Source organism: Periophthalmus magnuspinnatus, chromosome 14 (genome assembly GCF_009829125.3).
Source record: "Periophthalmus magnuspinnatus isolate fPerMag1 chromosome 14, fPerMag1.2.pri, whole genome shotgun sequence".
Taxonomy (NCBI): Eukaryota; Metazoa; Chordata; class Actinopteri; order Gobiiformes; family Gobiidae; genus Periophthalmus; species Periophthalmus magnuspinnatus.
The window spans coordinates 29442154-29461020 of record NC_047139.1 but is presented as its reverse complement, the minus strand read 5'-3'; the positions used below and the strand labels follow the sequence as shown (position 1 = coordinate 29461020).

The 18867-nt window shown below is 40.1% G+C and overlaps 3 protein-coding genes across 6 annotated transcripts; all 3 read left to right on the top strand.

The window, feature by feature from the left end:
• Positions 1-61: 61 nt before the first annotated feature.
• LOC117381083 (uncharacterized) lies at positions 62-4003 on the top strand. Of its 3 annotated transcripts, XM_055226356.1 has the most exons (6): positions 62-142; positions 1437-1742; positions 2039-2343; positions 2421-2516; positions 2974-3014; positions 3286-3375. In XM_055226356.1, the coding sequence occupies exons 2-5, from the start codon at positions 1452-1454 to the stop codon at positions 2999-3001; spliced, it is 720 nt and encodes a 239-aa protein (XP_055082331.1). In that variant the 5' UTR covers positions 62-142; positions 1437-1451; the 3' UTR covers positions 3002-3014; positions 3286-3375. The 3 variants fall into 3 exon arrangements, with proteins under 3 accessions (XP_055082331.1, XP_033833820.1, XP_033833821.1); XM_033977929.2 differs by lacking the exon at positions 2974-3014 and having other exon boundaries at positions 3286-4003; XM_033977930.2 differs by lacking the exon at positions 2974-3014 and having other exon boundaries at positions 78-142; positions 1440-1742; positions 3286-3997.
• Positions 4004-6977: 2974 nt separating this feature from the next.
• cct8 (chaperonin containing TCP1, subunit 8 (theta)) lies at positions 6978-13597 on the top strand. 2 transcript variants are annotated; one of them, XM_033977925.2, is made up of 16 exons: positions 7011-7152; positions 7683-7773; positions 7934-8013; positions 8193-8342; positions 8421-8601; positions 8691-8752; positions 8839-8976; positions 9077-9255; positions 9334-9400; positions 9474-9561; positions 9645-9760; positions 11866-11937; positions 12048-12212; positions 12291-12410; positions 12597-12728; positions 13331-13597. In XM_033977925.2, exons 1-15 carry the CDS (start codon positions 7093-7095, stop codon positions 12702-12704), a joined length of 1677 nt encoding a protein of 558 aa, XP_033833816.1. In that variant the 5' UTR covers positions 7011-7092; the 3' UTR covers positions 12705-12728; positions 13331-13597. The 2 variants fall into 2 exon arrangements, with proteins under 2 accessions (XP_033833817.1, XP_033833816.1); XM_033977926.2 differs by lacking the exon at positions 12597-12728 and having other exon boundaries at positions 6978-7152.
• A 1609-nt stretch (positions 13598-15206) lies between these two features.
• On the top strand, positions 15207-18611 carry rskrb (ribosomal protein S6 kinase related b). Its single transcript, XM_033977927.2, has 12 exons — positions 15207-15506; positions 15577-15660; positions 15802-15870; positions 16007-16076; positions 16596-16703; positions 16864-16904; positions 17074-17101; positions 17308-17397; positions 17479-17567; positions 17841-17951; positions 18056-18169; positions 18263-18611. The coding sequence occupies exons 1-12, from the start codon at positions 15207-15209 to the stop codon at positions 18485-18487; spliced, it is 1329 nt and encodes a 442-aa protein (XP_033833818.2). The 3' UTR covers positions 18488-18611.
• The last annotated feature ends 256 nt before the right edge of the window (positions 18612-18867 follow it).

Sequence of the window (18867 nt, the reverse complement as noted above, 5' to 3'; positions counted from 1 at the left end):
TGCGCGGTGACGTCATGTCGTTGTTGTGCGTGAGGCGGCGTGCAGGGCGTGGTGTTATCTACTGTGTGCAATCCACCGCCAAATTCAAACCGAGAAGAAAACAACAGGAGGAGGCTGCGGTTTCGTCAAGATTTGATTTAAGGTAATTCAGTTTGAATTTAAGCACATTCATTCAGTTATCGGTGCACGTGGGTATTCAAACTTATGTCCCCACCGATGCTAACCACTTTACAATGTTGCTAACTCAAGTAATACATTCATGTAGATTTCAGCACTCTGTGTTATCTGTTACTTGTCAGTAATTAGTTATTAGCTACTATTAGTATTAACTATGTTACAGTATTTATGATGCTATAGTTTTTTATTCCCATGTTTTTGCAGCATAACGTTATCTGTATATAATGACTTAGATCAGATCTTTCAGTTGTTTCTGAGGAGGTGGTGGAAGTTAAAGCCGGGACAATAGATCACAGAGGCTGTTGTCAGGCTCCAGCTGTGCCCATTGTCTCTTCTTCATTCATAGGTCTATAAATACAGGCTTTATAGATGAGTCAGCTTCATTTGATTTCAGCATGAAATAAAAAAAATAAAAAAAAACCGAACATGCATTATACTGTAAGCAGGGTAACATCTTCATAGATCTGGCCTGTAACTTGGCCTAGTGTTACCATGGAAATAGATATGCTTAATGTCATACTGTGGAACATATCAAAGCAGTAACACAGTTACACAGTGAACCTTTATGGCAAATTTTGTTGTGCTGAATTTTTTTTGGACAGTTTGGCAGTATTGTGTTTTTTGACAGTATTAAGCCTTTGACCTAATAAAATAAAATCCTGCCGCTGTAACCTACAGTGTGATTGATTGTACAAGGCATAATAGGCAGGCTACTGGCCATAAACTGTTAAAGAGGATCAAGACAAGTTCTGTCACTGCATTTGGATGATGTTGGGAAAGTCATATTTGCTTATCTGGGCTAAACTCAGTTAAGTTAATTAATAAAGTGCATGAGTAAATAAGAGTTCCAAATGTCATGCACCTCCCCTGGGGGCGCTCTGTCGTCAGCTTGATAACCTGTTAAAATGAATGAAAATGCAGGAAATATGGTCTGTTTTAATAAAGATCTCTCTGGGGAGGACCCTCAGACTCCCCCTATATTAAATACGATACATTAATCTCTTTTAAGTAAGTAATGTTCTGCTAGACACATGTCGGTGACTTTTCAGAATAAAATGTTATACTGTAAACTGCTGCATAAATTTTGTATAACCTGGTGTCAAACTATAAGTGTCACTGCTGTGCCACCAGTGAAAAAGTGTGTAACTCTGCCAACAGTAAAGATATATAGGCCTAATCAAAATCTCACTCCAAGCTTTGATGAAAAGTTGACAGCCTTGCTACAGATACTGATCCTCTGTTGTACCTTTGTGTTTTAGAAGTTTTCACCAGAGATGGATAGTGTGGGAAAAGCAATGGTGGGTGTTTGGCGTGCACACACAGCCCTGGATGAATCTGACACAGAGAGCTCCCCAGAAGCTCCAGACCGTTTCAAGAAGCAACGCTCCTCTTCTTCCCTCAACAGCCTGAGGATGTCTCTCAGGAAGCGCCTCCCACTGCGCACCGTTCAGGCCAACTCTCTTCCTGAGAATCCCACCTGGGAAAACTTCCAACAGGAACCAAAACCCAACAAGGTCCAAAGGCTCACCAGAAGTGCACGGAACTCTATCACAGAAGTCTATCAGGTATAGTGAGTTTATTTTGTGTACTGATGCCACACCACAATTTGCAAGTTCAAAACGTAACAGAAAGTGCACATTAAAATGTTTTACTGTCAGAAACATGAAGGGACCTGTAATAAACAATACATAATTTCTTGGCTAAAACCAAACAAATCTGTTATTATCATTATTATTATTACCCAAGACATCAATAACAGGGGCATCTAAGTTATAGCAATTATTGGAACATAAATATTAAACTGTGTCATAGCAGTGTTAAAAAGCCCCAAACATTATAAATAATGTTGTTAAACCCACAGAAATTTCAGAAAACAAGGGAGGTTTCCCGTGAGGACTGTTTAGTTGCAACTCCAGGGCGTATCTGTGAAGACGACGAACCAACCACTTCCAGCTCTCACACCCCAAAACATACCACACACCGGGCCATGACCCCCAGGCGTACCCCGAGAGCCACTACACCAGGACGCACTCCTGGATCCAGGGCACGAAAGACTCCAGAAGCAAGTGTTCGTGGTGTGAAGACTGGAGGAGGCAGGAGGCAGCTGGTCCGCATGGCCGCCCTACGAAGCCCATTCTCGTCTCCCAACACACAGAACCAGAGGATGTAAGACTTATTTTTAACTATGATGTATGAAATGGTTAAATACAGTTTGCACTGACACACTCTTTCTGCTTCTACAGTAATTTTGACAAAGATCTTGAGTCAGTCTCTAGTGGACTAAGGAGACTCAAACATCTGTCCAGGGCCTTTGATGAGCTCATCGGCAGAGATGACAAGTAAAAATCTTTGCACACTGTTGCAGCTTTTTAAAAGCATATCAATTATACAGTTTTTAGTCATTTTTTAAAAGTGCACACTAGTAGGCTGTATATTCAGTATATGCTCTAGAGACCAGCATATGACTTTAATCCTCCGTGCCCTGATCAAATGTTCCAGTTGTGTTGAGCAGGCTATGGGCCTGTAGACTGCTCCCCCTCCTCCACATTCTTCCCGCCTCAGTTTCAAACTAGGTCTGTTTCTGGTATTCAGAGAGGGGGGAGAGAGGGTCTACAGCTTGGAAAGGGGCCTCGTGATATGACAAATATGCCATTGAGCAGTTCTGTCATCATATCCTGTTTAGATTTGAAATTTTAAAAGCAAGTCTCAACTGACCTTTTCTTACCAGACAGCACCCCTGTTTGCTGTCACAGTTCACCTTGTAATTTTAACTCCAAGAATGTTTCCTTAAAACAGGCAATTCCGCTATTCTAGTATGGATTAACGGATAGGAGAAGGTAATTATAAGCAATGCTATTTCAAACAAACTAAAAATGGCAGCATGTTACATAATATTGCTTGACATATATGCCTGTAATGTATTGTGATGCATGAACTAATGAATGAGCCACTGACCCATTATGACTTAATTTGCACTTTTTTAGCTTCCCCTTCCTGTCAGTGTCACTCTGATCACTGCCCACTCTTTCAAATTAGCCCTCCTATCCCTTCAATAAATTCACTCAGTTGATGCATTTTTAATTGATGGTCAAATGTGTTCTTTTTCAGAACGGGTTCAAGGGAGCGTTGTGGAATAGCTATGATGAGAAAGTTGGACCCCAGTGGTAAACTTTGTCGCTCTAACCTCACACGTCGAGCAACTAACATCTCAAACACATTGGGAGGCTGGGCACAGACCACTGTGAACACTATCTGCAAAACCAATTAACAAACATGCATGTGTGTATTAAACAGGACCTTTGTAGCAGTTTCTGTGGCGTTTATGTTACTATATACAGTAGTACCTAGAAGGTGGAGACTCTAGTAGGGCATTTTAATTGTTCTGCCTTAGCTTTATTCAGTCAGTATAGTACATATATTTTATATTTACATATCTTGGGTTGGCTAAATACAGTCAAAATTGGCTGCCAAATAGATATATTTTTGTATTGTCTAAACCTGTAGCTGCTACAAACAAATGTCTTAACATTTGCCTGTTACATTTAAAAATACTAATACTTTTTATTTAGTCTTTCACTATACTACATAACACTGCACAAGACCAAAATATACAGATACACTACTAATACTTCATCAGCATTATATTCAATACTGTTACTAATGTTTGTCATATCTCCTCAAATATTGTTGAATATGCCAAAATATTTTCTATTTTCTGTGAAACAGGATTTTATGCAACTGTTATCTGTTGTCTGTGATTTCTTTTTTATACTTTATTACTTTAGATTTGTAATGATGTACACAAAATGTCAAAAGACTGCATTATGAGGTAGCAATTGAAAACATTTGGCCAATGTATAAGTAACTTTTTTATTATATCCGTACCAGACCTTGCATTAAAATATATGGGTTATGACTTGATGTGAAAATAATCTGCTTTAATAAAATTTTGTAATTTTCTAAACATTTCCTTGAGTTCTTTTGACCCTCAATCAAAATGACTTTTATTTATGTCCAATAAAGAACACAATGGAGATCAGTATCAAGGCAAGGCAAGTTTACAGTACTGTTTGTACACAAAGTAATTCAAAGTGCTTTACAGAATAAGAAAGAATAAAAAAAAACATAATACAACAAAGCATAAATAATCATAAAATTAACATTAAAAGGGAAGAGTGCAGAATAAAAGCTTTTCAGTTGTATGCACAGCTAAACGGAAACATTTTGAGCCTGGATTTAAACATAAACAAGTAGAGGCCTGTCTCACATCTTCAGGAAGACTGTTCCAGGTTTTAACTGCATAAAACTGAAACACTGATTCCCCATGTTTAGTCCTGACTCTGGGCACCAGCAGGAGGCCGGTCCCTGAAGTCCTCAGAGTGAGATGGTTCGTGTGGCTCTAACATGTGGGAGATGTATTTTGTTCACAAGCAGAGCTGCTTTGAAGTTTATTCTCTGAGCCACAGGAGCCAGTGCAGAGACCTGAGCACAGGACACATGAGTGAAGTACTTCCTAGTTCTAATGAGGACTCGAGCAGCAGTGTTCTGGATGTACTGCAGCTGTGTTAAGGCTCGTTTGGAGAGGGCAGTGAGCAGGCCGTTACCATAATCTAACCTACTGGAGACAAGTGCACGGATAAGTCTCTCCAAGTCTGGTTTTGAAAGTATACCTTTGATTTTTGCAATGTTTTTAGATGGTAAGCTGCAGATATTATTGATTTGATGCGGCTGTTAAAGTTCAAGTCTGAGTCCATTATTACCCCTAGATTTGTAGACTGATTTGAAGGTTTTAGAGAGAGAGACTGGAGATGGCTGCTGGTTTCTGTGAGCCAAAGACTATGACTTCAGTCTTGTCTGAGTTTAGCTGGAGAAAGTTGTTTTGCATCCACACACTCATCTGTTGGATGCAGTGACAGAATGAATCCACAGATCCATATTTACCTTCTGCCAGTGAGAACTCTATTGTCCCAGGATTGACCCCTGGGGCACCTCACATGCCAGGACCATTTTATCTGACACATATTTTTCAATTTAAACAAACTACTCGCTGTCTTTTCAACAGGATTTGAGCCAGTAAATTGCAGAACCACAGATCCCCACCCAGTCCTAAGAGAGTAAGAGGATCCCATGATCCACAGTGTCAAAGGCAGCAGTCAGATCTAACAGGATCAAGACTGAGACTTTGCCTCCATCCGTGTTCAGGCGGATGTAATTTGTCACCTTGATAGGAGCAGTCTCAGTGCTGTGGGTGGTCTAAAACCCTACTAGAAAACATCAAAGGAGTTGTTCATTTGGAGAAAGTTGTAGTAAAGTTGTTAGTAAACAACTCAAGGACTTATAAATGGCAGATTTGAGATGGGTCTGCCATTGGTCAGCATCGTGGCATCAAGACTGTTCTTCTTTAGAACAGGCTTTATAACCACACTTTTCAAAGCTCTTGGGAATGTTCCAAATGGAAGTGATATGTTACCTATTCACGCGAGTGGTGACAGAAAACTGTGAGCACAGACTTGAGAAATTTAGAGGGGAACACTGGTGACAATCTCTTGGACAGTTTTGTCAATTAAAAGGGCAAAGTGAGTCAGCTCAAAGTGTCTAGGTGGCTACAGGGTTGTTAATTGCGTTGTGGAATTGATGACATTTTTAATGCCCTGAACTTTGTCATTAAAGAATACTCCAAACTCAATGCACTGTGGAAATTAGTTCTAACGGCAGTGGAGTTGGAGGGTTTGTTAATCTGTTTACTGTTGCAAACAGGACATGAGAGTTGTTACTGCAACTTCCAATAATGTCAGAAAAATAGCTCTCCCTTGTTCTACATAAACTGGTTGTACATGTGCATCTTTTCTCTGTAAATCTCATAATGAATCTGGAGTTTTGACTTTTGCCATTCCTGCTCAGCCCTCCGGCTCCCTTTTCTATGCCCTGACCAAGTTGTCATTCCTCCATGGGCTCTTAACCATTTTATCATTCATCTTGGCAATGGTGTCTAGAGAATTCAAAGCACTCGAAGTCACAGAGTTCAACAAATCATCAACATTTCAACAAGTGCACCTGCATGAACAGTGCCCCTGTGTTCATTTAGCCTATTTGTCTCCTGCGAATAACTGGTTTGGGAATCAAACACAGGTCAAAGAAAACACAGAAATTATCAGACATAGTAACATCCACCAGATTGACACCACATTAAAATATTTATTCCTTTTGTAATGAGCAGGTCCAGAGTGTGTCCTCTGTTGTGGGTGGGATCGCTGACATGCTGAGGCCGACCAAAGGTTTCAAGAGACTGAGCTCTTTATCCACATGTAGCCTACATTATAATCACCTGTAATAACTAAACCATTAACGTCTGTGCATACAAATGAAAGCATCTCAGGAAAATCATCAATAAACTCAGACAGTGCCGGGGAGGTTTGTATATGACTAAGTAGAGTATGGATGGGGGTGATTGTTTTAGTTCCATTTTAAAGGAGGCATGCTCAAAAGATGAAAACACCCCAAATGGCAACCTGTGACTAACTAAATCATCTCTAAAAAATGCACACACCCTTTTTGTTTGCTCGTGTTTCTGATTCAAATTTGAAGTAGTGTGGAGCTGATTACACTAGAATTGGAGAACTGCCTTATCTGTGTTTTTGTCAGGCTATGTGTAAAAAAAAAGTTAGACTTACAATGCCTATAGCTGTAAACTTCCCTCATGTTTAACAATTATGTGTAGCCCAAAGACGCCTTCTAGTGGCATGTTTTAGTATTACACGTACAGATACAGGGTCTTTTTTTTGTCCCTTGTCGATACCCGTAGCAGCGCTAGTTTCAGTGCACGCGCTCCTCCTATTTCTCTCCGGCTTTGTACCAGAGCTGACCCACGCCGCGGCTATCTGCTCCAGGACAACAGGGCCTTCTAAACATCACAAAATGGCTCTTCACGTGCCGAAAGCGCCGGGTTTTGCCCAAATGTTGAAAGATGGCGCAAAGGTAAGCGAATAGCGCCGTGGTTGTAATGTTATGTATAGCTATGAGAAGCATGTTGAGATAGCATGCTAGCTGTCGTCATCCACTGTCATGTGCGAGAGTTCTAGAAGAAAGCAGGGCCTGGAGCATGGCATAGGCTCATTTCACTCACATGCACACATTATCTTCATCTTACATTTGTTTTTGTTTTTTTTATAATAATGATATGATATAATTTTTAAATGTTTGCTGCCTGCGGAAGACACGCCCTTATAGCATCCACTGACACAGAGGGCTCTGTCTGAAAGGATGCTTCCCTTTTGTCATTCATTGTCTTGTCTGCGCTGGTTTCGTTCAAGATTATTTCATTAAACTTTTAGATTGTTCCTTGACGTGATGCAAGGAGTCTTGTTTCCTGTAAATGCATGTTCTAACTCAAATTTACGCATATGTTGTTTGAAAGTTTGCATAACCATTATATATACAGTCAGGGGTACAGCTGTGGCACTGTGGCATGAGTTTCAAAGTGATTTTTATTAATATACATTTTGTAGCATTACTCTGGACTGGAAGAAGCAGTTTTCCGTAATATCCGAGCCTGTAAGGAGCTGTCCCAGACCACTCGGACAGCCTATGGGCCAAATGGTATTTATTTTATTTTTATATATATATATATATATATATATATATATATATATATATATATTTAAGCAATTAAAGATTTGTCATAAAATGTTATTTATTTTAATGTGGTACTCCAGAGGATTGATTCAATATGTGATTTTTCTTTTGCATTTCATTTTAGGTATGAACAAAATGGTCATTAATCACTTGGAGAAGCTGTTTGTCACCAATGATGCTGCAACAATCCTCAGAGAGCTTGAAGTGAGATATTAGTTATTCTGGTATCTTTGTAGACCCTAAGTTGTCCAGGTCTGATCCATAGCAAAAGACAAAGTTCAAATCTGTCAATTTGTCCAGTTGACAGATTTGAACGTCTTTTGCTATGGTTATTCTGGTAGCAATTCGGCTTTGTTTTTATTTACTTTTATTTTCTTGTGCAGGTGCAACACCCAGCAGCAAAGATGATTGTAATGGCCTCTCACATGCAAGAGCAGGAAGTGGGAGATGGGACCAACTTTGTCTTGGTTTTTGCTGGAGCTCTCCTAGAATTGGCAGAGGAACTCCTCAGGATGGGCCTCTCTGTGACTGAGGTATAGTGCAAAACCAATAAAACATCTGTATAATTCTTCCACACAGATGCAATAGTAGTATGTTCATATTTGTTTTAGGTGATTGAGGGTTATGAAAAGGCATGTAAGAAGGCTCTGGAGATCCTGCCCGACTGTGTTTGTTTTTCTGCCACAAACCTCCATGATGTTAAAGAGACCACTTCTCTTATTCGTCCTGCGGTTATGAGCAAACAGTACGGCAATGAAGACTTCCTGGCCAACCTCATCGCTCAGGCCTGCGGTGAGTTATTTACCAAGTCATAGAAATTATAATTTTCTCTCTAGTTTTAGTATATGGAAAGTATATATATTTTCGTCTCCATTGTACAGTTTCTATCTTCCCTGAGTCTGGAAATTTTAATGTGGACAATGTCAGAGTTTGCAAAATCTTGGTAAGTATTATGTTTTTTCTTACTTATTATATGTGTTTTTTTTGTTTTGTTTTTTTTCTCTGAATTACTAACAACTATTTTGTCAGGGATGTGGGGTGACTGCATCCACCATGCTGCATGGCATGGTGTTCAAGAAAGAAGCAGAAGGAGATATCACAACAGTTAAAGATGCCAAGCTTGCCATTTTCTCTTGCCCATTTGACTGCACCGTCACAGAAACCAAGGTAGGGGTGATTGTAGTGTATTCTTATTGTGCAGCTTAAGAAATATTGTACAAGTCTTGAATTCTTTCAGCAGATTAAGTTTCTGCATTTTTCTAAATAGGGAACAGTCCTGATCAATAATGCTAAAGAGCTCATGGACTTTAGTAGAGGAGAGGAAGACATGATGGAGGCTCAGGTGAAGGCCATCAAAGAGGCTGGCACTAATGTGGTGGTAACAGGAGGAAAAGTGGCTGATATGGCATTGCACTACGCCAACAAGTACAATCTCATGGTTGTTAGGTGAGACCAATCCTGAACATGTGGATGCTGTAGAATAACATAAGATTATCAAAATGTACTCATGTCTATACATTTTAGACTCAACTCCAAATGGGACCTAAGGAGACTATGCAAGACTGTGGGAGCAGTGGCTCTGCCAAAAATAGTAAGTTCCATTTAATCTCAAAGCAGTTTTCATGTCTACAGATTTTTCAAAAAGAGCATATTTTGTTTAATAGACTGCACCAACCCCGGATGAGATGGGCTACTGTGACAGTGTGTATCTTACGGAGGTGGGTGACACACAGGTGGTGGTCTTCAAACATGGTAAGATATTGTACATTCTCTAACTATAGCGAGGAATGTTTTTTTTTGTTTTTTTTTGTTAACTTAAACCTTTTGTGCTGCAGAAAAGGAAGATGGTGCCATTTCAACAGTCGTGATCAGAGGCTCCACTGACAACCTGATGGATGACATTGAGAGGGCTGTAGATGATGGAGTCAACACCTTCAAAGTTTTGGTCCGGGTAAGTTGCTAGAAAAATACTCTTAACCACTTTACGTTACAACTTTACAGCAATGTACGTGTATTTCTGCGTCACCCACACAAACAATCTACACATCAAATGAAAGCTACGGCATTCATTTTTCTGAATATGTAAACCATTTACACCTCTAATGACCACAGTGGTGACAGGAAAGCCGTTTTTACAGAGAAGTCAGAAATGTGGATTTGGACTTCACTTACCATTGAGCGCTCTGGTTCTGTCAAACATCAACATATTCACACAAAGTTGGTCTCATTCGTTCCGTAAAGGTCCAGAGAATATAATCCAGTCAAGAAATTATGTCCACAAAGGAAGTTAGAGCCTCCATGTCCAATCTGCTGCAGGAAAGTGAAATCTGTTCCGTCACTTCTCTGCATTTCTTTTGTCAGTTTCAGGCATAATAAACTTCTGACAGCGCCAACTTTATTCCTCAGCGCAAAACAAATGCGTTAGCTTGTGATTGACACCAAAGTTGACCAATAAGGTGGCGGCTGTGGGTTACTGGAGCCGCAGACAGTGAATGAGAGCTACAGATGACTGAAAGTGTACGCCCCACTCTCCCCCTTGTAGAATCAAGCTGTTACATTACACACGTTTAGTGATGTTTTCCTCTTAAAGCCCATGAACTGAGGAACACGCTGATGCGTGGCATGCAGTGGTTTACTGTAAACAGACGGAGTTTGCTGCACGCATGAAAAGACTAGACTGGATATAAAGATCCGCGTGTAGCGTAATTTTACACAGCAGTTTTGCGTTTTAAACATGACGAAACGGACAAAACAAAGGAAGTGCGCGACCGCGGATACTGTGGATGTTTGTACAAGTTAAACTAGAGGCATCTCGGACCTGGAGCGGTTCGTGGAACTGATTGAAGATCTCATGATGGACTCAGGAGCAGAGGGACCTTATGTTTTGATGGACTGGATGCTGTTCCTGATCAGTAAGCGTGGCTTATTCTGCTATTCACTTAATTGTGGGTCAAATGTGTATCATGTGTAATCATTAGCATTAGCTAATGCCAATCTGCGCCCCCCCGACCACCACCAATCATCACGCACACACCACTTGGGTGAAGTATCTTGCCTAAGGACACAATGACAGAACTAAAGACACAATGACCGAAATTGGTCCGAGTGGGACTCGATGCTCCAACCTTCGGGTTGCGGGACCAAAGCTTCTAACCACTGAGCCACTGTTGCAGAATGACTGTTCTTAGTTTCCAGTGTGTATTTGTTTACATTTTGAAGTGTGTGTGTTTGTTGATTGTTTGCAGTGTGTGGTTTGTAAATATATATTTATTTTGACCCATAGCACTTGTTTTGACTGTATTTTATATACAAATATACATTTTATATTGTTTTAATATGATATATAAATGTACAGTAATAGAGCAGCTGAGTGTGCAGATACAGATTCCTCTCAGTGTGAGTTTTCAGTAGAGCCTTACTGATGTCTGTGGGTTGAAACATTCAAAAGTTATTGCACTTTTTCCAAACGTTCTCCAAATGTCTTCATTCGGATATGTTTGGAGAGGCCTGGACTTACTCATGATAAAATGATTGTAAAACTACCTACTTGTTATAGGTATTGACCTCAAATTTGAAATGTAAGTGGTAAACAATCTTGTCAGTTGAGGTATGGTGTATTTTTGTCCCCAGCTCCCTACTGCAGCTTTCTACACCTTCATTTTCACAAATTTTTTTTTGGCGAGGATGAGAATTTTTTTTTTTTTTTATGTGTGTTCCAAAGTGTATAAATGCTCAGCAGACAAACTTACAGTGATTCTGACACCTGTGGGTAAAACTATAGGGTGTTTCCTTTACAAAGACCCCAAACTTGTGCATTTACTACTGAGGGTTCAATAATGGTGATTTTTTTTAATTTGGAGAGGTCAGAACAAAGGTAATTTCACCAAAATCACCTGGAATGCTAAGGGGTTAATTCATCAAAAGGACATAATGCTCATTCTACATCCAGACACAAACTAAAAGCTCATGCAGACAATGTAGTTGAGTTTTATTATTCTAGTGAAAAGTCTCCTTTATACAAGCAGAAGTCTCTGGATGTTTATTTTTTTTTCACAGGATAAGAGGCTGCTTCCTGGTGCAGGAGCCACAGAAATTGAACTGGCCAAGCAATTGGCATCATATGGAGAGGTAATAAAATTGCATTTTCTTGTGTTTTGCATTTCACTTGTATGTGAAATGTGAATGATTTTATATTGTTAAATATTATGAATATTATACAATATTTTTCTTTTATGCAGTCATGCCCAGGTTTAGAGCAGTATGCCATTCAAAAGTTTGCGGAAGCCTTTGAGGCACTGCCACATGCTCTGGCAAAGAACTCTGGTGTGAAAGCGAGTGAGCTGATCTCTAAAATGTATGCAGCGCATCACGAGGGGAACAAAAACATGGGTTTTGACATTGAGGTGTGTATGAGGAAAAAGTGTTTTTCAATCTAAAATTATTGGAATTTAATTTTAATGCTGTTTTGCTATGATTTGTAGGGAGATGGTCCCTCTGTGAAAGACATGGTTGAAGCGGGAATCCTAGAGCCATTCCTGGTTAAACATTGGGGTATCAAACTGGCCACAAATGCAGCAATTACAGTACTAAGAGTTGACCAGGTTTGTACATTTTTTTCAATTAAGATTTTGTTCATGTTTTGATCTACCCAATTTCCAAGGGTTCTCAGAATGTGCCCACATTTTGAAAATCACAGGCAACACCTATTTTAATTTACTGAATGATTACTGCTATATCACCTTTGATTGGGTAACTACAGCTTGTATGTATACTGTATATACTGTCAGATCATCATGGCTAAACCAGCAGGGGGACCCAAAACTCCCAAGCAAAGAGGCCACTGGGACAAAGATGACTGGGATGAAGAGCCTGATAAATTTGATACTCACCATTAGAGGGTGCACCAATGCCTTCTTTCAGTAGGTTCATAAAAGGACGTGTGCTTTAAACAAAAACATGTCACCAGCTAGTCTCACTCACTGAATATGAAGTTTGTCACTTACTAACACTGTGTGAAATTGGAGATGTAATTGTTAAACATGCAAGAAGAATTTGAAATATGAATGTCACGGGTGATTCCCTCTAAAAAAACTAAACCACTTTTCAAAGAGCACTAATGGAATATGGTTTGTTGGCATGGTGCATGGACTTGTAATATGACCTTGTTTCCTTGCAGCCAAAAGAAGGTAAATCTAACTGTCATCTGCCTGGTACAGTAGACTCGAGGAGGAAAAACAACGTGCTGATGTGTTATGCAAGAAGGCTATATATTTGATTAGTTTATTTGTAACCAGACAATGAGACCTGAGGCACATTACCTTAAATAGGATAGTGTTACCTGTTGCATAATTAAATGGTTAAAGACAACCTCCTTTCCAGTCGTGAACCACAGTATCCTAGTCATTGAGTCGATAATCCTTTTGACCGGCCTGTTTTGACTTTTTTTGCATTTAACTTTTGACATCAAACCCACTGAAAACAATACAAGAGTGACTTAAACTTTAAATTGTTATTTTCCTAGATCATCATGGCCAAACCAGCAGGGGGTCCCAAACCACCCCAGAACAGGAAGGACTTTGACGAGGACGATTAAATGTGATGTGGTTCGCCTGATGCTCCTCACTGCTCCATTTCACCAACCCTATTCTACATGTTTATTTAAAGCTCTGGTTTATTTTGTAGAGGACAAATTGATTGATAAAGTTTGTCAAAGAAACAAGTATACTGATGGCTCGTTTGCTTTATGTTTTTAAACCCAAATAAAAGGCAGTTGCGCTGTCACATTGTGGGTGGTTGTGTAATTTTGCCCTTTTTTCCACAAGGCAGGCTGCACACTATATAGTGACAGTTTTTGCAACTTTTCTTGTTTTCTGCCTTCAGCTTGTTTCCATAGAGATGTCGTTGCTTTCCCTTAAATGTTCGAAAGTGTCTATTTTGCATTAAACTCCTCAATCTTTCTGTGAGTGAGCTTGCCTCACCTACATCTGACCTGTGGCATCAAGGTCACCTGAAACATGAAGTTTAATGCCATATAGTGGACATTTCTGGCAAAGCATTCCCATTTCCCTCAACCAGAAAAGTTGCACGGCACGTTTACAAATTTTTCATTGTAGTAATATGTGGGATATCCTTGAATGTAAAAAGCAAACACACCTGTCCCAACGGCGCAGTATTGAAGAGCGGACGGCAGGGGGAGCTCAAACACAGTTTCCCTATTGGACGTGTGGCCAAGATGTGGGCGGATTTGCTCTGACGCTGTCTATACTGGGATTAACTTGTTTTTTTTTGTCGCCATATCTGACGTTTAGCGCGTAACCAATGTCGATTTATGCTGGAATCCAAATAAATTCCATTGGTTTTGTCTTTGTTTTGCCCTTTGACTTGCGCGCGCTGCAGGGAGGCGCACTCTGCACTGAGGATGTGACTTGTATGGATGAGTAGCGCACATATATTGCACTGTGAGGGCATAGTGCCGATGTCCTGTCACGGAGATGGGGGGCGACGGCAGTAAAACTCGAAGGTGAGTCCAGAGAAATCCCAAATGTGACGCACGAGAGGGGGGGGGTTCCCCGTTACAGAGGGGTACCCTACATAAACACGCTGGAGTTGCGATGTTGGCAGTTGTAAAAGTCGTAAAACTTAACCGTGAAGTATCCTGTTTAAAATGGACTATAAAGCTTCCAATTTCATTGCGAATTTGGCATGCGTCCTAAATGGGAATTAACGGGTGGAATCCACAGGAGAAGAGTCAGATCAGACTGTGCACATTCAGCTGTCACGCGGAGGACGGGGGATGTGCGTTTAACACTGAATGACACAGATCTGTTCCTGAATTAGATTCTATGATAATAACATCTTGCATGGCTGATTACTCTTCTTGCATCACAAAGCACAGATCTGCTGTCGAGCCAGAAAGCTCAGGAGGGAGAGGGCCTTTTATGTGAGGCGGGGACATATTTTTCTCCTCTTTAAAATCTGTATGAAATTATTTGCTCTCCTCCTCCAGCTCTCTACACCTTTAAGTCTATATAATTTAATGTTGCTATCTGTTGTCAATTATAATGGATTCTTTCCACAAACCTAGGTCCCACAAAAACAGCCTGTACTACCTCAGCACTTGCATACCTTTAATTATTTAAAGGAGAATGTGAATCCTGCATATTGCAAATGCCAATTTAATTTACCCACTTAGGCTTTTAAATCATTATTCCATGACAAAAATGATGAAAACTTTGTATCAGGAACTTTGTTATGTTAATATGTATACTATTGTACAAATATAACTGAAGCCTTAAAGGGGCAACAGAGGAAATTTCATCTCAAAGTTTATATAAGCTAACTATTCTTTTTTGAGACTCGTTAACTAGCCTCTTAACCTCTCATAGCTTGTTTGCCGAATGTTTCAGAGGCCGACCGGAGACCAGGAGGATGAGCCCCTGGTGCCTGGATGGAGAGGGTTTCTCTCTAGTGTGGGTCTGTCCCTTCCTGCCTCAGTGTGTCGTCTGGCCCCTCCAGGTTTGCGTCTCGGGCATCGCCGAATGCTCCAGGGAAAAGCCCCGGACGTCCCTGAGCACGTGCTGAGGCTAGCAGGGGTCGGCCCAGACAAGCTCAGGGCGGAGTGGAACTTACCAGGCTTCATCACCATGTTCCTGCCGGAGTTCCCACACAGGACTGTGTCTGGACAGGAGCATTTTCAAGTACATACTCTCTTACTTTATGCCCTTTAAGTCCTCAAGTGTCCCACATGCTCACTATGTCTCTGCTCAGGTCATGAGTTATATTGCCAAAGGCTCATTTGGACCTATTCTGAAAGTGAAGGACAAAGTACAACACAAAACCTATGCTGTGAAGGTAAACTCTTTGGAAATATATGCTATTTGTATGTATTTGCTAATAATGAATTGGCCAATTCAATTTTAATAGACAAGAATTAAAAAAAAAGTTCTGTAAATGAACAATATACCAGCATTAGCTCTGTTCTGTTTTTTACAGGTGATCCCTAAGTCAGAAATCCTGAGACTTGGTGTGTTGGAACAGTCCAAGGAAGAAGTGATTGTTCAGGTTGGTGCAGTAGCAGCTAAATGTAGCATTATAACAAATCAAGTCATTTGATTCAATGCAGTTATAGTTCTCCAAAGTACTTTCCCTATGGTCAGTGATAAAACTGTTCAAGCTGACCTCTGACCTTTGCCTTCAGCGTCAGGTTCATCATCCATTTGTCCATGACCTCCAGGACTGCTGGCAGACTCAGCGCCACCTCTACATTAGTGAGTCAGCAGAGTAGTGGCCAGTGCTCTCCCTAACTTCAAATCACTTTTTCAAAAAAAACCCACCTTCTCTCCTTGAAATGTTGAATTATTACTCAAGTTTGCAAATATGTCTCAGTAGATATTTTTTTCGTAGCATTTCTTTGCTGTAGTTGTTCAAAGTCATCTTGTTTTCAAAAGCCCTTTCCCTGTTTCAGTTACTGACACAGAACCCCAGTCGTGACAGTTTGTGTGCCTTCCCAGCTCTATTTAACACAGATCTTGAATTCTTCTGGAGCTTATAATTATACAAGTGTAATACTAGAGAGGACTTCTGATTGTTAGTTCACCAGTGTGTTTGTCGTAATAAATGTATCTTGCTTTCAATCAGTGCCGTGGTCACAGACACACCTGTGCAGTACCCATGCATCTTAGCCACACCTGCCTGCTTTTACCTTATGTTCCACAGTTGTAATTATTGTCTTATTTCTATGCCACATCACATAACATTATATTTACACACTTTCTGTGTCTCCCCAGTGTGTGACTACTGCAGCACTGGGGACCTCTACACTTACTGGCAAATGAACGGCCAATTTTCAGAAGATACTGTCAGAGTATTTGCTGCAGAACTGGGCTGTGCTCTGGGTGAGATGGTTCAACTTAAATAATCTGGTCTGGTTTCTATATTTAGTTGTTCTGCTGTGTTCTGTCTCCCAAGAATAAAATGCATAGCTAGCCCTATTTTCAGCTGTATCACAAACAAGTATAGGTGCTGTTGCTGGTTAATTCCTATTTATCTTTTTAGGTTTTCTGCATGACATTGGAGTCATCCATCGAGATGTGAAGGTAATCAAAAATCTATTTGTCTGCCATGCTGTAGCTAATTTATTTGTGGTAGAAGCTTTTCAGCATTGTCACAACCATTGCATTAGAAGTGTGCAATTTAAGCTTTAAACATTTATTGTTATAAGCAATACATATTTTATTTTATTTTATACTTCTGTTTATGTTATAGATGGAGAATATCTTGCTTACAGACAATGGTGAGTAATATTCTGTAACCAACAGATGGCAGCAAAGTACAGCCTGGACATAGCTGATTGAACTGCTCAATTAGCTATTATGTGTTACTGGTACAAATTGGAGCTAATAAGAATATTTTGTCCTTTGTCTATTTTAGCAAATGTTAATTATTATTTGACCAGCTAGGTAACAATGTGCATTGATGTGTTAAAATGGTCTGTGCCAGGACACCTCCGTTTAGCTGACTTTGGTTTGTCCCGTCGCCTGGAGAGAGGAGGGAGAGCCTTCACTATTTGTGGAACTATACAATACATGGGTGAGAGCAGTTGCCAAAATCACAAAATATGGCAGAAAAAATGGTCAATGCAATTATATTCTGGGTATATGTGTACTACAGCTCCAGAAGTGCTGAGTGGTGGGCCCTATAACCATGCAGCTGATTGGTGGTCTCTGGGAATCCTGATTTCCTCATTGGTTACTGGGAAGGTATGAGGCAGTGAGCAGTGGGCAGTGACATCATGTCTTCATGACTACAGACTGTACTTTTTTGCTGCGTTGTAGACTGTCGAGGAAAGCAGCCTGTTACTCTCGTGTTTGTTAGTTTCTGCTTAGATAAAGAATACACTTGAAACTGAAATAAAGTCCAAAGAATTTACTTAATGGTTATTTATCCTACCATGAGCTATTAAATGTGCTGTTTCCTCTAATCACATCCATTCTTTAATCAAAATTTAATACAACTTGTCTAATCTTTTCTAGTTTCCCGTGCCACCCGAACCTGACCACTGCAGCATGTTAAGAAAAGTTAGACATTTTCCATATGAAATGCCCCTCAGCTTTAGTCCTCCACTGGCCTTGCTCATCTCAGAGGTATGATTAATTATTACAAACTTATATATAGATATATATAGATAATATATAGATAATATATAGATATGTTGATAACCATTCATCCAAATTATTCCTCTCTCTAGCTTCTCTGCAAGAGTCCTATTCGTAGACTAAGAACTCTGGATCGATTTAAACGACAAGGGTTCTTCCATGGGATGAGTTTTGACCTTGCCCTTATGCAGCGGGAGCCTGTGGAGGTATAGAGTGCTTTAGTAATCTCTGTAATGTTTGTAAGGAATTTGTTTTAAGGTGTAATGATTTGTTTTCAACATTGTGTAACATATGTGCAGGTGATCCTGAAACTGAGGGAGAGGCCAGACCGAGCAGCCAAAGCTCGCAGAGGCCTCACTCTGTCTTTGCAGCCACTAAAAGGTTTTGATTACGACGCACTGCTCAGCCCAGACACTCCAGACACTCAGGACAACAGTACCCAAACCCGCACAACGATAGCTCTACCGGGACCACCATTGCAACCTGCTCAGGAAAAGGGTCCTCGCCGAGAAATTTTTGTATAAAGCACTTTGTGTTTACTATAAATATGCACTAAAGGCCTATGTATAATCACACACATCCTCACTCTTACTCAAAACCGCAGTGCACTTTTTTTCTGTAATGCACTAAGGTAATTTTATATTCTATGCCTCCCTTTTGGGCACACATTCTGTTCTATTTTATTCTATTTGCACAGTGTTGTGCAAAGAATATTGCACCATTGTTCGTCTGTTTCCTAGCGATTGGACATGGTTGCCCTTTAACAAAATGTAACAAAATACTATCAGACATTGCATTGTTTTCTGTTACACCACAGGAATTTCTTTATCTGCTCGGAAAACTACTACAGCTCTTGCAGAGGTATGTCTCATAAGATGACTTCTTATTGTCTTTGTAATGTGAA

What these genes read in the sequence shown, in the direction of transcription:
- LOC117381083 (XM_033977929.2), top strand. Translation starts at nt 1,452, where the DNA reads ATGGATAGTGTGGGAAAAGCAATGGTGGGTGTTTGGCGTGCACACACA. An exon ending in CTATCACAGAAGTCTATCAG is followed by an intron (nt 1,743 to 2,038) that starts GTATAGTGAGTT and finishes TTAAACCCACAG; the next exon opens with AAATTTCAGAAAACAAGGGA. An exon ending in CTCATCGGCAGAGATGACAA is followed by an intron (nt 2,517 to 3,285) that starts GTAAAAATCTTT and finishes GTTCTTTTTCAG; the next exon opens with AACGGGTTCAAGGGAGCGTT.
- cct8 (XM_033977925.2), top strand. Translation starts at nt 7,093, where the DNA reads ATGGCTCTTCACGTGCCGAAAGCGCCGGGTTTTGCCCAAATGTTGAAA. An exon ending in GCACCGTCACAGAAACCAAG is followed by an intron (nt 8,977 to 9,076) that starts GTAGGGGTGATT and finishes TTTTCTAAATAG; the next exon opens with GGAACAGTCCTGATCAATAA. An exon ending in CAGTGGCTCTGCCAAAAATA is followed by an intron (nt 9,401 to 9,473) that starts GTAAGTTCCATT and finishes TTTGTTTAATAG; the next exon opens with ACTGCACCAACCCCGGATGA.
- rskrb (XM_033977927.2), top strand. Translation starts at nt 15,207, where the DNA reads ATGTTTCAGAGGCCGACCGGAGACCAGGAGGATGAGCCCCTGGTGCCT. An exon ending in TGGAACTATACAATACATGG is followed by an intron (nt 17,398 to 17,478) that starts GTGAGAGCAGTT and finishes TGTGTACTACAG; the next exon opens with CTCCAGAAGTGCTGAGTGGT. An exon ending in TGGCCTTGCTCATCTCAGAG is followed by an intron (nt 17,952 to 18,055) that starts GTATGATTAATT and finishes TCCTCTCTCTAG; the next exon opens with CTTCTCTGCAAGAGTCCTAT.